The sequence below is a fragment of the Amphiura filiformis genome, chromosome 7 (assembly GCF_039555335.1).
Source record: "Amphiura filiformis chromosome 7, Afil_fr2py, whole genome shotgun sequence".
NCBI lineage: Eukaryota > Metazoa > Echinodermata > Ophiuroidea > Amphilepidida > Amphiuridae > Amphiura > Amphiura filiformis.
In genome coordinates this window covers 70182325-70199464 of record NC_092634.1, presented here as the reverse complement: position 1 = coordinate 70199464, position 17140 = coordinate 70182325, and the positions used below count along the sequence as shown (strand labels likewise).

The window sequence follows — 17140 nt, the reverse complement described above, 5'->3', positions numbered from 1 at the left end:
CACGGCAAAACATGGTGTTATGTTGATGAAAAAATGTATTTCCTACTTTAAATAGTATTTTAGTAATAGAATTTATGCATGAGTGATATAAAACAAATATTAACTGTCTTAAATTAGGTGTAATGGTCGAAATATATCACTGGTGAAAGATGTATAGTTCCATTCCACTCGCCGTTACGGCTCGTGGAATGGAACAATCCATCTTTCACCACGTGATTATATTTCGACCATCACACTCATAGACAGTTAATATTTGTATAATATCGAATCGTGTCAGCATTACTCTACTTCATGTCTATTTTGACTTATAGTTTGACTCCTCATAGCACATTAAAGCCATAATGTACGATTTCCATCAAATTTTAATTTTCTTATTCTTTATCCAAAATGCTGAAATAATATTAGTAATAACAGCCCACAGGTTCCAGTCCATTTTAAGCCGAAATAACAGGGTAAAGGGAAAGAAACCCCACTTGCTATATTGGCTGTTTAACATGGAGTTCTATGGGCAGAATTAATGGATAAATAGGACACTCTTGTCAAAATTGCTCTGTTGGCCTACACAACATATTAGGCTGATTACATTTAGGTGTAATTAGTTGGGACATATGCAAATGTTACAAATATGCCAAAAAATAAGGTTTGAAACAATTTCATATTATAGTACATTATGGCTTTAAATAGTAAACAAATCTTTTAAAACATGTTTACTGACTTACCAACGAGCCGAGGCATTTAATAATTACGATGAATACAGTAGTAATCAATCGTGATCAATTTATGTCATCACTGCATTTTTATTTGTAAACTATAGCTGATTTTTGTTTTGTTTATTTATTTATTTTCAGTCTGTAAACAAAACTGGCAGACTATTGATAGCTCATGAAGCACCCATCACAGGAGGCTTTGCAGGAGAAATTGCATCCACTGTGCAGGTAAGAGATCAGTAGAGACTATTGGTAGCTCATGAAGCACCCATCACAGGAGGCTTTGCAGGAGAAATTGCATCCACTGTGCAGGTAAGAGATCAGTAGGGACTATTGATAGCTCATGAAGCACCCATCACAGGAGGCTTTGCAGGAGAAATTGCATCCACTGTGCAGGTAAGAGATCAGTAGGGACTATTGATAGCTCATGAAGCACCCATCACAGGAGGCTTTGCAGAAGAAATTGCATCAACTGTGCAGGTAAGAGATCAGTAGGGACTATTGATAGCTCATGAAGCACCCATCACAGGAGGCTTTGCAGGAGAAATTGCATCCACTGTGCAGGTAAGAGATCAGTAGAGACTATTGGTAGCTCATGAAGCACCCATCACAGGAGGCTTTGCAGGAGAAATTGCATCAACTGTGCAGGTAAGAGATCAGTAGGGACTATTGATAGCTCATGAAGCACCCATCACAGGAGGCTTTGCAGGAGAAATTGCATCCACTGTGCAGGTAAGAGATCAGTAGGGACTATTGATAGCTCATGAAGCACCCATCACAGGAGGCTTTGCAGGAGAAATTGCATCCACTGTGCAGGTAAGAGATCAGTAGAGACTATTGGTAGCTCATGAAGCACCCATCACAGGAGGCTTTGCAGGAGACATTGCATCCACTGTGCAGGTAAGAGATCATTAGGGACTATTGATAGCTCATAAAGCACCCATCACAGGAGGCTTTGCAGGAGAAATTGCATCCACTGTGCAGGTAAGAGATCAGTAGGGACTTTTGATAGCTCATGAAACACCCATCACAGGAGGCTTTGCAGGAGAAATTGCATCAACTGTGCAGGTAAGAGATCAGTAGGGACTATTGATAACTCATGAAGCACCCATCACAGGAGGCTTTGCAGGAGAAATTGCATCCACTGTGCAGGTAAGAGATCAGTAGGGACTATTGATAGCTCATGAAGCACCCATCACAGGAGGCTTTGCAGGAGAAATTGCATCAACTGTGCAGGTAAGAGATCAGTAGGGGCTATTGATAGCTCATGAAGCACCCATCACAGGAGGCTTTGCAGGAGAAATTGCATCCACTGTGCAGGTAAGAGATCAGTAGGGACTATTGATAGCTCATGAAGCACCCATCACAGGAGGCTTTGCAGGAGAAATTGCATCAACTGTGCAGGTAAGAGATCAGTAGGGACTATTGATAGCTCATGAAGCACCCATCACAGGAGGCTTTGCAGAAGAAATTGCATCCACTGTGCAGGTAAGAGATCAGTAGGGGCTATTGATAGCTCATGAAGCACCCATCACAGGAGACTTTGCAGGAGAAATTGCATCAACTGTGCAGGTAAGAGATCAGTAGGGACTATTGATAGCTCATGAAGCACCCATCACAGGAGACTTTGCAGGAGAAATTGCATCCACTGTGCAGGTAAGAGATCAGTAGGGACTATTGATAGCTCATGAAGCACCCATCACAGGAGGCTTTGCAGGAGAAATTGCATCCACTGTGCAGGTAAGAGATCAGTAGGGACTATTGATAGCTCATGAAGCACCCATCACAGGAGGCTTTGCAGGAGAAATTGCATCCACTGTGCAGGTAAGAGATCAGTAGGGACTATTGATAGCTCATGAAGCACCCATCACAGGAGGCTTTGCAGGAGAAATTGCATCAACTGTGCAGGTAAGAGATCAGTAGGGACTATTGATAGCTCATGAAGCACCCATCACAGGAGGCTTTGCAGGAGAAATTGCATCCACTGTGCAGGTAAGAGATCATTCTCTCAGCCGGGCTGTTCCATCTATTGCACGTACCCACTTCTCTCGTCTGTCAAAGGGGACACCCACACAAAATCCTGATTGGTTTGTACAGGGGCTTTCAGTTTAAGTCAATTTTCTCAGCACAGAAAATACTAATTAGCTTTGTCTTTGGTAATTATTTATAGTTGCTTCACCTGATGATAAGAAATTGAACTTTTGGAATTGTTTCATCAAAAGGCATTTATTTTATGGCGTGTTTTGTGATTTCCCCCATTGAGTGCAATGGTAAGTGTCCCCTTTGTGTCCAAGGGGCAAGATGGAACAGCCAAATATTGGCAAAAGCAACCAATGGGAAGAAGCAATCTGTCGCAAGTGACATCATGCCGACCGTCAGAATTAGGGACTGTGCAGTAATGAACCCCCAGATGCTGAATTCTTAGATTGTCTACCAAAAAAACGCTTGCCTCTCCTATTGGACATGCCAAAAATCTTTCCCCCCTTTGAAGTGCCAACTCCCCCATTGTCAATGTTATTAACAGTGCCCGATCCAGAGAGGCTACCTCTATGACATCATCAGCGTTCGAAATTTTGGTTGTCCGCTCGCCGGGACAACTAAAAAGTCAGCCGGACAACCAAGAATATTGATTCGGTTGTCCACGGACAACCATAAATCTGTAGCCTTTATCACCATTGTAGGCCTACAGACAACCAAAACTTGAGACGGACAACCAGAAATTGTAATCTGGATGTCCGTGGGACAACCATTTATTTTTCCTTTGTTCGAACACTGGACATCATCCACAATATCCTGTTGTATTATTTGTTCATTTCAGAGTGAATGTTTCCTTCATTTAGAGTGCCCAATCCAGAGAGTGTGCGGCTATGACACACCATTTCCACATATATTTGAACCATACTATTTGCCAGATAAATGGAGATGCATAGAAACTATCAAGAAAATGGTCAACTATTGAAAACATACAACTGAGTCAGGTAAGTCAACATGTTATAATCCAAAACTGAAATAGAAAAGACTAGTTTGCGTATGACGTCCTGTTAACCAGAACAAAAATGCCGTGGCTTTGTCCTGATGTCAGGTGCAAACTGGTCTTTTTAATTAGGTCTTGGATATTCAGAAAAAGAGTGCATTGTGTGCAGTGACATAGCTTTCTTTTTGACATGGTGGATGGAGGTTGATATCAAATCTGTGAAGCAGAGTGACTAGAGCTTGATTCCAGAGTAACTTTCCTGAAGCAAGTAGTGCACAAACATTTGCCATGTTGGATCTAAAATGATCAAATATGACAATCAACTGGAGCAAAATATGGTCAATATGATGTTAATTTGGTCAAAAACATTCATATTTGCATTACAAAATCTGTATAGTGCTGCAAAATGGTGAAACCATTGTTAAAGTTTTGTGAAAAGTGTGAAATTTGGCTCAGATGTAGTATTCAGTCTGGTGAACAATTCCAGGGGGAGGGCCAAAAATATTTTGTCCAACATGGCCGCCATAGAGGTCATCGAACTTTATACAGGGAAAAAATTCAAAGTTGTTCAAATTGAGTTATAAACCATGCCAAAGTGTTCCTCTGGTCACAAGGATTCAGAAAAAGTATAGTTTGACCTATCTGTGATGTATGGTTCTCAAGTTATAAACAAAACGGTCAAATGTCAAGGTTAGACCTCTACAGAGGCCAAATTTGAAAACTTGCTCCGATTGTTGTCAAAATAGTGTCAAATTCTTCCTCTCGTCATAATAATTCATAATAAGATGCACTTATTAGTTTTGGTTTTGTGCATTGTTCAGTGACAAATAACAATCAAGACAAGAGACCACTGGTACAAAGGCAATGAAAAAACACCTTTTTTTTTCTACAGGCTCGACCTATCCTATCCAATAGGCAATAAACTGTTTTCCTGTACAAATTAATACGGATAAAAATTTCAGAAAACTTTCGTACTCATAAAATTTTCCAAAGTGATGTTTTAGTATATTGCCAATTCTTCATAACCAATAAAAAACATGAATCAAAGCAATAATAACATAAATATGAGATCTGTGTTTTTAATATAAATAATTAATTGTTATGGAAATATACATGTGTATTAAAATAGAATAAACAAGAACTGTCTTTTAAAAAGACAACACAGTTTATATTAAATTAAATTAGTATTAAATTAAATGGCTAAGCTAATGGGTTAACATCTGTAGCTAAGGGGCTAACTACTATATATCATATGTCTGTGAGCTAACTTTGTCAAATATTGAGCGATTTTAATGAATTATGTATCATTTTGTACTAAAATTGATTAAAACGCACACTTATGTCAATGGAAATGACATTTAGTCCACAACCATTTAAGAATATTAGGCAATTTTCAATGTGGGATTTGAGTATAATAAGGCCAGTTGCTTTGACGTGTTTACAAGTAGTAGGTCTAGTACTGGGTCAAAGTATATATATGGACTTGCAAAGGGTTTTATAACAGCATCTGTGATTGGTCACTGAAGGAGGCTGGTTTTATATTGTGACCATTTCGACTAGTTTGATGTACTACTGTTGGAGTGGGTCGAAGTTTTATAATATTTTCCCAAAATGGTCCAAATCTTGTGGGGCAATTAGTCAAATATTGTATTATACAGAGATTCAATACCAGCTAGTATCCTGCTGCAAATAAAGCAGCAGACCCATTCCATGTCAACTCCAGGGATGTGCACCGCAGCACCTCTTCAATTTTTTTTCTTTTTCTGTGTGGTGGTAGATATTGATGAGAAAGTACAATCCCAAAATTTGAGCTTCATACTCCATTTCGCTTTTCCTGTGGCATCAATTTGAAATTTAGGGGGTCAGCATAAAAATGTGTCGCAACGCCGAAAGACGATGTTTGGAGGTCCATAAATGTATAAAGGAACCCTTTACAACTTTGAAAAGTATGTATCCTGGGGTACTTATTTGTGTAGAATTCAAATCTGGCATCAGAAAACTTGTAACTCCTTTACTTTAAAAGATATAGGGCCCTGAAAATGCAACTTCGTCCATCCAGGACCAACTTTGGGGGGTCAGAACTCCAAAAGTAAAAATAATTTTACTGTCCATTTTTTTGCCAGTCAGAGCCCTTTGGTAGGACATTACTCTTATCCAATATTGAGCCTATTAGAATGCTTTTAGCCGAGATATTACCCATGCAAAACCCCAATTGTACATTTTTTGTACATTTTGACCCCCCTGAAAACCAATGTCAGACATTTTGATCCACCATCAACTTCAGGTATGTTGAAAATATGTCCTTGGACAACATTTCTGAGAGATATTGGCTTTGGGACTCGATGACTTCAACACATCAATGAGGTTTGCATTCTCCATAGAGTTGTACATAGGTCATTATACATGCGAAATCAAAAATGTGTACAACTCTATGGAGTAGGCAAACCCCCCGAGTGGTGTCAAATGAAAGAGAAAAAGTACAGAATTATAATAAAAATATTTTCCCTACCAGAGATGACACTCCTCATAAGACCCGGGTCAATATTTCTTTAAAAGACCCGGGTGAATATTCATATTTTGGTCTGTGCTACATGAAATATCTAAAAAACAAAATTGTCAAAAGTGTGACCCCCGGGTGATGTCACATGAAAGAGAAAAAGTCTGAAATGTGTGACATCCACAATATGCTGCTGAAGCCCCATGGTTCAGCTATGGTGTGGTAACCACTCTAGTTATCATAGCTCCAAGAAAGAACATACACATTGCTCCTATGACCTATTGTTTCCTCCCATACTGTATAAGTGGAAATTTTCGCGAGGGTTTTATTTTCGCGAATTTCGCGATTAGAGCTCCAACCGCGAAAATAACACCTCACGAATATATGCCATAATGTATTATAAGTATAGGGGAGGACTGGGCAATCGCGAAAATAACATTCACGAAAATGTGTCTCTCACTACAAGTCGCGAAAATAACTGTACGCGAAAATTACCACTTATACAGTATATGATAGCTGTTATAATTATCATTTGATATCTGGCACTATAATAAATTCATAATGCTACAGGCCCAAGACAAATGAGTTAAGCCTTGATTATATGGACATTTAGTATCACATATCCTGCAACTGATACAACTGATGGACATTTGATAACAAGCGTACATGTAGGAGATGTCCAACTCACTATGATCCACAATGGCCTCATCCCAATTACATAGTTCAATAACCTCAATTAAACACTCACATTGCAAATTTTGACCTCAGGTTGCATAGTATGAGTTTTTGTACCCAAATTTTCAAAGGTCATTCAATGAATGTACAAATGTATTGGGGTTAAAGAACTGTGCCCTGATAGATGAACATGTTGTGGATCCTAGTGACTATTGTACTACAACTACAAGCAAATTGTGGTATTTTATGAACTATGGGTCCTGACTATGTCACCAGTAAATATTACCCAGAATTCCTGTGGGGGATCATTTTCAAAAGGGCATCAAACTTTATACAGGGGTCAAATTTCAAAATTGCTCTAATCTTGTTTAAAAACCACATTACAGTATTCCTGTAGTCATATGGACTCCGATAAAAGTATAGTTTGGCCTAGGTGTGTCAAATTTTTGGGCACAAAGTGGTCCTGATTGGCTAGTAAATAATTGAATCATTGCATGACCCAGGTTTGACCTAATTCTTTTTATGTGATAATCAGGAAGAGCAGCCAGTCAGTGCCTCCGTCCCCACACTCCATGTACCTGGGGTATTCATGCTCATCGCCCAACTTTGAATCTTATTTCACATTTTTGATGCGATCAAGCAAAATCTGTCGGAACTCAGAAATATTGATTTTGAGATATAGCCGAATGAATGAAACATTTCCTTTTGTTTCCCGTTTGTTTTGGAAACTCTTTAAAGTGAAAGCCCCGCTTTTAGTTCAAATTCCTTGGGGAATTAGTCAAGGTTCAAATTTATCCATGTAAATTCTGTTCTCTGTCATCAAAGTAACAGGTTTATTGCCAGTTCTTCTGTGGAGAACTGGGCAAGCAGGGCTTCCTGTTTAATTGCTCTTATCTTTGGAACTGGTTGTTCAATTTCAACAGGGTTTTCTGTAAAATACAGCTTTGTAAATGCTTTTTACTACCCTATAAGAAACTGAAAATTTAATATTTCCGAGTTCCGACTGATTTTGCTTGATCGCAGCACAATTTAGAGGAAAAACACCCCTTTTTCTAGCTATTTCACTCATTTTTTGCCAGTCGAAAGGGGGGGCGGCAAGTGATATTTTGCGCGAAAAATTTTGGCATATTGAAGCTAAACTGGAAGTGGAATAAATGTGCGTAAAGCGCACAAAAATTTGGGGTTTTAAGGTTAAAATGACCAAATACTAGGTTAATTAATAACTCTCAGAAGTAGGCCTACTTCACCTTTTTAATTTTGGAGGGCAAGCAGGGGGCAAGGGTTCAAAACCGCCCCCTGCCCCCACCGCTTGTTACTCCACTGGCCAAACATTGTTTAGCAGGCTATTGAACAGATAATTATTGCATATGCAGCCCTTAATAGCAATATATGCATGTGAAATAGAATCTAGGTTGATTGTCATTCCATATGTTGGTTGGTACTCACTATGGACCACAATGGCCTCATCCCAATGCCATAGTTCAATAATCTCAATTAAATACTTGTAGTGCAAAATTTGACCTCAAGTGGCAGAGTATGAGTTTGTGTACCCACATTTTCAAAGGTCATTCAAAGTATGTATAAATGTATTGGGGTTAAAGAACTGTGCCCTGATAGATGAACATGTTGTGGATTCTAGTGTAAGCCATCAACAGTACCTTAAAGGTGCACTGTGACCTAACTGTAAGATGAAATACATGGAATTAAAGGGAGGATCAATGGTTTAACCCATTATAAGGGTGGTTCTTGGTGCTGTGCAACAATCATGTGTACCCCAGGGGGTATTCACAAAATGATCTGCAAAAAAATCACTTCCCCCTCTCCTTTGTTTTGATTTGCTATAAAATCTTTGCCCCCCCCCCCCCACTAGACTTCTCCGTAGTCCACTTGCCCATTTTGCATACATTTAAGCATAAAATGCTGATTTGTATTAATTTGTGTGCAATTGATAGATTTTCACATCTGATATTTTCAGTCACCATACTCCCTCTGTTTGTTAGTTTCCAAAGTGGACTACTTAGGGGCTGTGCAATAATTATGTGTACCCCCGGGGTGGTGAACTTTCAAAATGGTCTGGAAAAATCGCTTGTCCCCCTCTGGCCGTGCCAAAAATCTTTGCCCCCCCCCACACACATGTGAGATTTTGGGGAACCCAAATTTAAAACCTTAAATTGTCTTATCATATAATGCGAGTGCAGCAAGCAGGAAATTTTGCATATTTGAATGTGTTCCTAGTGTTTTCCTACACCTTTTTAGGGCGTAATATAGAAACGGTGCCTAAAATATCTGTGCCAAAAATCGCTTGCCCCCCTTTTGACCTGCCAAAAATCGCTTGACCCCCCCTTTCGACCTGCCAAAAATGCTTCCCCTTTTGGCCTGCCAAAAAATCTTTGCCCCCCCCTATAATTCACCAGACCAGGGGTACACATAATTATTGCACCACCCTTTTGGGTTGCGGCATAGACAGTAGAGAGAAGATTCTTAACACAGGACTCTATGGAGAGTTAGGCCAATTTCTCGCCTAACTTAAAATTGACCATGATGTAATGCATCTTTAAATGGATCTGGCTTGTGATTGGTCGCCCAGATCTCGCTATTGTTTAAATCCTCCGGGCGGCGGGCACATGCTATTGCCATTAACTACAGAGTACACAACAATTTATGGAATTTGCGGCACATTCATCATGATTAAATAATAATAACATATTTTATCAAAATTGCTTATGGCATAGTCTATCCCCCCCAGAGATGCCACTTTTCCATGTTTTGCCTGAATTTCTTCTTTTTTAAATTTCCACACTTTTTTGATCTTATTTTTATCACAAACTTATGCACTATTTCAGGGTTTTTTTGAAGTGCGGTGAGCGAGTATGCATATTTGAACATTTTTCTGTGCCTCTTTAGGACCTGATATTGAAAGGATTGCTAAAAAATATGTGCCACAAATCGCTTGGCCTCCATTTCAACATGCTAAAAATGCTTGCCCCTTCCATGCTGAGACTTGCCAAAAATGGTTGGCCCCCTATAATTCACCCTGGGGTAATCATAAACTCATCCCAAAAAGAAAGTATCCAGTTTAATTTTGGTCCATAAGTCAAAGAAAAATCAAGACCTACCAAAAGTATGTTATAGATACATTTATGCCGCACAGTTTGATACCTCATTTGTCCAAATCGATGGAGAGATTAATGACACAATGACTATTTGAATGCAATCACCTCAATTATAAAAGTTGCAGTAATTGCTATTGATTTGGTCCTGCTACTCAATATTCATTTTGTTTCACTGAGAGCATGTGCCGCAGATGTGTGAAGTTAAGTGTGAAGGGTAAAACATTGAGGAATGAGAAAAAGAGTATCTGTATTCAATAAAACACATGAAGTGAAGTCAAACAGTCTTAGTCCGTCTCTGATAATATGGTGTACCTTTATGAAGAATCTTGAGAGGCAGGAAATCGACATCAATAAGAATTACTGCAACTTTAAAATCCTGGGTAGGTGCCTTCAAAAGGTCATTGTGTCATCAATTCTGCATCGATTTGGACAAATGAGGTATCAAAATGTACCCAATAAGTTTATCTGTAACATACTTTTAGTAGGTCTTGATTTAAGACCCCATCTTTGATTTATGGACCAAAATCAAACTGGATACTTTCTTTTTGGGATGAGTTTAGTATTACACCACCCTATAGTGGAAAGATTTATAGGGGTTAGTTAGTGGAAAGGTGCGAACAGGGATGGCTATGGTCCACACAGTACAATTGTTTAGAGAAGTTGTGCTTTTTTCAGAAAAAGGTGCCAAATTAGTTTTTTTGGCTCTTAGCGGAGCTAGTGAGCCTTAGTCATTGTAGTCAGTGAGGACTGTATTTTTGCTACACATTTTGGCCACTTGCGTTCTTGCTTTTTATGCTAAGGTTTCTTTTGTTAATGATATTTGGCTTTGAAATTACATTCCAAGGTTTGCTTAGTTATTTAGCAATCGATTGCACTCCTTTAGAAGTGAATTTGGGGTGGGGAAAGTACTTATTTTGAAGTGAGAAAAGTCAAAAGTCGTCATGAGAAACAAGTCATTTCTATCGTTTTGCTTGGTTCCCTGTATGCGCTAGAGATTATTTTGGTCTGAGTAATTTAAGTTGTGAGATCATGGCGGAATTGACGGATTGCACTATTTTTCTTTGGGAAAGTGACCTTTTATCATGAATTTTTGCGGTGATCTCACATGGATAGAAACGTGATTGGATGATTCCTTTGTCCAGATTGTTTATTGAGTTCTCGGGAGTTTTGTTACCATGGGACAACACTTCAAAATATTTAGAGACCAGCGGCGTAGTAATTTAATTAAATGAACGCTAAATAACCAGGGTTGCCAAAGAAATTCAGCCCGAATCGCAGGTCAAATAATCGAAAAGTCGCCCAGGTGTTTTCTTTACCCTTTGTATTCTATGGGGCAGGAAATTGTCCCGGGGAAAATCTTCAAAAGTCGCCTAATTGGGTTACCAAATCGCTGGGTTTGACAACCCTGAAAACAACGGCTCGACAGCGAAGGTCACATCTGGCTATTCATTATCATTGTTTGTCTGGCACGCTTTCTACAGCGTGGGTTGGGAATTCTGAAAATCTGTAAAAATTACAATTTTGCGGAATATAGGGTGGGTTTCTAAAAAGCGTGTGAGCAATATATAATTATAAAGCGTAGGGGTAACGCTACCAATTGAAAAAAAAATATAATAAAGTAATTTGATGATCTGTTGAAAAACATTCATATTTTCTTCATAAATCTGGAAAGAAAATGTCAAAAATTAATTTGCTGATGTTTTCAATTCATACGACGTCACCTGTAGTAGAATCGACGCTACCGTGAGTTTTATGAATGAATATAATTTTCAGTCTCTACATCAGTCGCTTTGGCCGCTTTCGCTCACACTAGAAGTGGAGCGATCCGAACCACAGCGGCGTGTAGAGAGTATAGACTGACGTATTCATGTATTCAGGATCTCACAGGTATCTCAGCCTTTTGCCCATTTGCCCATGTGTTACTTTATGATAAACAATCTAAAGTCGTATTTTTCGATGCAGTTGCAGTGATGCAGTTTTGCCAACATTTAATATGTCGCAAATGTTTCAGATGAATAAGAAAATCATGAGTGTTTGATAGATGAGGATAAATTCTGCATCAATTCGATTCTGAAATGGATTGATGGCGCAGATAATGATAAAATGGACCCGGAAGTGACTGTATGAAACGCCGATGTTCTAGACTCGCTTGCCAGTCCTATATACGCCGTACCTATGTATATTGAGGACTGGCTTACGCCATTTTGGATGTCAATGGGAAATACACACTTAACGATTTGCGCCGGTTAGAAACTTGAAAAAAAATATTTAAAATTTCATCAATGTATATAAATGTGGTACCAACTGTATTGTGCTTGATAATTTAAGACTCGGTTGAAACAAAATTAAGGATCGAAAGCATTTAAGTGTCCAAAAGGCAAAATTATCGTCAAAGTTCTGCGAAATCGGCACCCTTGCGAAGGGTTCAGAATTGAATCGGAACGAAAATATCCGATCTTTGCGATCAAAAACACAAAATTACAACTTTAAACATACTATTGGCAAAAGACATTATTACCAAACAATATAGAATAGAAAATTTGACATCATTTTCTCAAAATAATGAAAAAATTTGCTCACTAGACATCGAAAAAGTACGCAATCCAATTCCCGTTCAAACGCGTGGGAAACTGAAAGTGCATAATCGTGACTACCGATGTTCAGTCTTCCGAATTTGATAAAGTAATGCTGTAAACAATCTAAAGTCGTATCTTTTCGAAAGATGATTGCAGTTTTGCCAATATTATGTCGCAAATGTTTCAGATGAATAAGAAAATCATGAGTGTTTGATAGATGAGGATAAATTCTGCATCAATTTGGATTCTGAAATGGATTGATGGCGCAGATAGTGATAAAATGGACCCGAAGTGACTGTATAAAACGGCGATAGCGCCCGATGTTCAGTCTTCGAATTTGATAAAGTAATGCTGTAAGCTTTGGTCACAAACACTGCATAAGGGTGGGGGTTCAATTTTTGATAAAAGGGTGTCTGTCTAAAAGTGTGGGGAAATATAAATGGAGGGGTTTGACCCCTGACAAACGTCAAATTTGTAGCTGCTACAACTGATCATCACTATTTAATTCACTAGAATCTGTTTGTTTGTCTGTGTCTGCCTCTTCGCTCAGAGACTAGTGTAGTAGTAGCTCGTTACGTAGTGATTCCGTTGTCCCACTGGCCTACAAAACTTAGATTGCATGGCGATCGAGTGTTATCGTCAGAGCACTAGCATAGTAGGGGAAGCATGTTCCTCAAACTTGGTGGGTGGATGCATCTTTAGTACAACAAGTCACACATACAATATTTTCTCAATTCAATTTTATCCTTTCTGGGTATGACTGATTTTGTTACCGTAAAATTTGTGTCAATTCCCGATATCACATAATAGTACCGTACACTATAAATGCAGCACATTTTGTAGGCTCCAATTGCTGATTACATAAATGAGAACAACTGGTAACCAGCGGCACTGTGCAGTACCGGTCTGTTATTCAATTGCGTTGTGTGTGGGTTATGTGTATTTTATGTGTAAAATGCCTATCTGGCGTGATGATCCACCCAAAAACAAAATCATCGTATAGATCCCTGGTACTAGGTGCATCTTGACCCCAGCATAAGTTTGTATTGGTTAGTGGGTCAAGGTCACCTGAGGTCATCCAGGGGTCATCTGAGGTCAAATTTGCAAAAACTGTTGTAGGGGCATGAAACCGTGGGTACAGTCAACATTTGGAGTCAAATTTCGGGAAGGTCATCCGGGGTCACCCAGGGGTCATCTGAGGTCAAATTACTAAAAACTCGTCTGGGCACGAGACATGGTGGGTACAGTCAACATTTAAGGACAAATTTAGGGAAGATACTACACAGTGTCGTATGGGCATGAAACTAGGTGGGTACAGTCAACATTTGGAGTCAAATTTTGGGAAGGTCATTTTGAGGTCATCCGGGGTCACCTGAGGTCAAATTACTAAAAACTGTCGTATGGACATGAAACTTGGTGGGTACAGTCAACATTTGGAATCAACATTTTGGGAAGGTCATTTTGGGGTCACCCAGGGGTCATCTGAGGTCATATTACTAAAAAACTGTTGTATGAACATGAAACTGGATACAGTCAACATTTGGAGCCAAATTTTGTGGGGTCGCATGTTCCTCGAACTTGGCTTGGTGGGTGCATCTTGACCCCAGGCAGAACAAGTTTGTATTGGTTAGTGGGTCAAGGTCACCTGAGGTCATCCAGGGTCATCTGAGGTCAAATTAGCAAAAACTGTCATATGGGCATGAAACTTGGTGGGTACAGTCAACATTTGGAGTCAAATTTTTGGAAGGTCATTTCAGGGTCAACCGGTGTCACCCAGGGGTCATCTGAGGTAAAATTGCTAAAAATGTTGTATGGGCATTGGTGGGCACGGCCAACATTTGGAGCCTAATTTTGTAGGGTCGCACAGAACAAGTTTGTATTGGATAGTGGGTCACGGTCACCAGAGGTCATCCAGGGGTCATCTGAAGTCAAATTAGCAAAACTGTCGATGGGCATGAAACTTGGTGGGTACAGTCAACATTTAGAACCAAATTTTTGGAAGCTCATTTCGAGTCAGCCAGGGGTCACCTGAGGTCAAATTACTAAAACTGTCGATGGGCATGAAACTTGGTGGGTACAGTCAACATTTGAAGTCAAATTTTTAGAAGGTCATTTCGGGGTCATCTGAGGTCACCATTTAGAGCAAAATTTTGGGAGGTCATTTCGGGGTCGTCTGAGGTCAATTTAGATGAATTCTAATAGTTGCCAAGGCTTTCTATAGTTGTTGAAAGCTTCAAATACTAAAAAAAGGGGATTTTAAAATTTTGCAGAACAAATTATTCTTGCTGGTTCAGTAGTAATTTGCACAATAATGAATTATTTTCAGATTTTGCAACTAATAGTAATGCGGCAAAAAATAATAATGCGGAGGAGGAAGATTGACCACCGCATCGAGTTTCAAGGACCGTATTGAATATTTGGGGAATTTTTTCAAACTGAAGGTTTAAAAAATTGACCGACCTACCAACCTGTTGCGCATTCGACTCCAAGAACAATTGCTTTCCCACAAAAAAAGCGTAGAGCCACAGCGCCATTGGTGCTCTTGTTTGTGTGTGTTGTTGGTTTGTTTGTTGTTGTTGTTTTGTTTTATTTTTGTCTATCATGTATCCCACCATCAATGCTCTTTCCCAGCCAACTTTGAATATCAATATCATGTCTCATAAACATTGTAAAACAGCAAATAAATAAAAATACAGATTTTCCCCAGGATCTGGTTGAACAACCGATCTACACTAAACTTTCAACACTTAAAATTAGTCTGGAAACCTTGTGTTGGATCATTAATTAAAATATTAATCCCGGAAAAAGTGTGGGTGCTTGACCACAGGAAAAGGAGGAAGACCATAGATTTGTGGGTACAGTACATGGGTAATATTTGTGACAAAATATTTTCACAAACAATACTTACTATTCCAATATCTGTGCTATAATTTACATGATATGTGTCACGACCTGGTCCATGGGGGCCAAAGGAGGCATTTTTGACAATTGAGTTACTGTAACTATTACATTTCACATAGAATAGACTATCATTTACTGAAGACACCAAAGGTCTAGCATACTTGGGTCTAAAGTTATGAAGTTTTTTGATGCCTATTTTCTTATGTATTTTATTGTTTTTTTACCTCCATATTTTTACCTTTATCTCAGTTTTAAATGTGCGGCCTTTGGCCCCATGGACCAGATTGTGTCACATATATATGATGTGATCAAATGTCAGCAATAATAAAGTTGAGATATGCAAACGCCTGGGGGGTCATCAAAAACGTTTGTATGGGGATGTGCCACACCATACATGTAGACCCTAGGGTCATTGGTAAACAGACTTTGGGATACTGACTTTCTCTGTACCGTACCTAATTTTTGCTGTAACCTATCAGTGCACCATTTTTTCACAAAAGTACCCAAATTTGCCCTATTAAATTGAGTGCTTCAAAGGGCACTTTTGCCCACATGTGCCCAATTGGGTGCATTGGTCTCACTGAAAACCCACCCATTGATATGCCAAAATCACCCAAATGTGCCCAATTGGGTGCATTGGTCTCACTGAAAACCCACCCATTGATATGCCAAAATCACCCAAATGTGCCCAATTGGGTGCATTGGTCTCACTGAAAACCCACCCATTGATATGCCAAAATCACCCAAATGTGCCCAATTGGGTGCATTGGTCTCACTGAAAACCCACCCATTGATATGCCAAAATCGCTGAAATGGTAATCTGTCAGCCAAGAAGAACCCCCTTCTAAGGAGCAAAAATACAATAAAAACACACAATTAAGATTATTGCAAGTAAAAAGGAATTGAAAGGACAGTCACCACATACCCAAATAAGGGGCCCATTCTGTACATATGTTTCCTCAGTGTTTTGATGGTTACGGTTCGCTATCTCTAAGGTTCGCTATCTCTAAGGTTTGCTATCACTAATTTCAAATAAGGTTCGCTATCTCTTAATTTTAAATAAGGTCGCTATCTCTAATTTTAAATAAGGCTCGCTATCTCTAATTTCAAATAAGGTTCGCTATAGCGGTCCTTATTTAAAATTAGAGATAGCGGACCTCATTTGAAATTAGAGATAGCGGACCTTATTTAAAATTAGAGATAGTGGACCTTATTTAAGATTAGTGATACTTGAACCTTAGGTATAGCTGAACCTTAATCGAAATTAGTGATAACGAACCTTAGAGATAGCGAACCTTAATTAATTAGGGATAGCGAACCTGAAACAAAATTAGTGATAGCGAACCTTAGGTATAGCGGACCTTTATTGGAATTAGTGATAACGAACCTTAGAGATAGCGAACCTTCAATAAATTAGTGATAGCGGACCTTATTCAAAATTAGTGATAGCGAACCTTATTTTAAATTAGTGATAGCGAACCTTATTTATAATTAGTGATATCGAACCTTAGAACTAGCGAACCTTATTCTAAATTAGTGATATCGAACCTTAGAAGTAGCGGACCTTTTTTAGGTATAGCGAACCCTTTTCTCTATTAGAGATAGCGGATTCTGATCTCCATAGACTTTACACGTTAGTGATAGCGAACCTTAGAGATAGCGAACCTTAGAGATAGCGGACCTTAGAGATAGCGAGA

The 17140-nt window shown here is 39.0% G+C and overlaps 1 protein-coding gene across 2 annotated transcripts in view; it reads left to right on the top strand.

The window, feature by feature from the left end:
• Positions 1-17140, top strand: part of LOC140157560 (2-oxoisovalerate dehydrogenase subunit beta, mitochondrial-like) — a 66121-nt gene that overhangs the window by 39089 nt on the left and 9892 nt on the right. For both annotated transcript variants that reach the window (XM_072180792.1, XM_072180793.1), the window contains exons 9-10: positions 849-935; positions 3526-3685. In XM_072180792.1, coding sequence (XP_072036893.1) covers positions 849-935; positions 3526-3666 — 228 coding nt within the window. In that variant the 3' untranslated portion in view covers positions 3667-3685. The remainder of the gene's footprint in view (positions 1-848; positions 936-3525; positions 3686-17140) is intronic.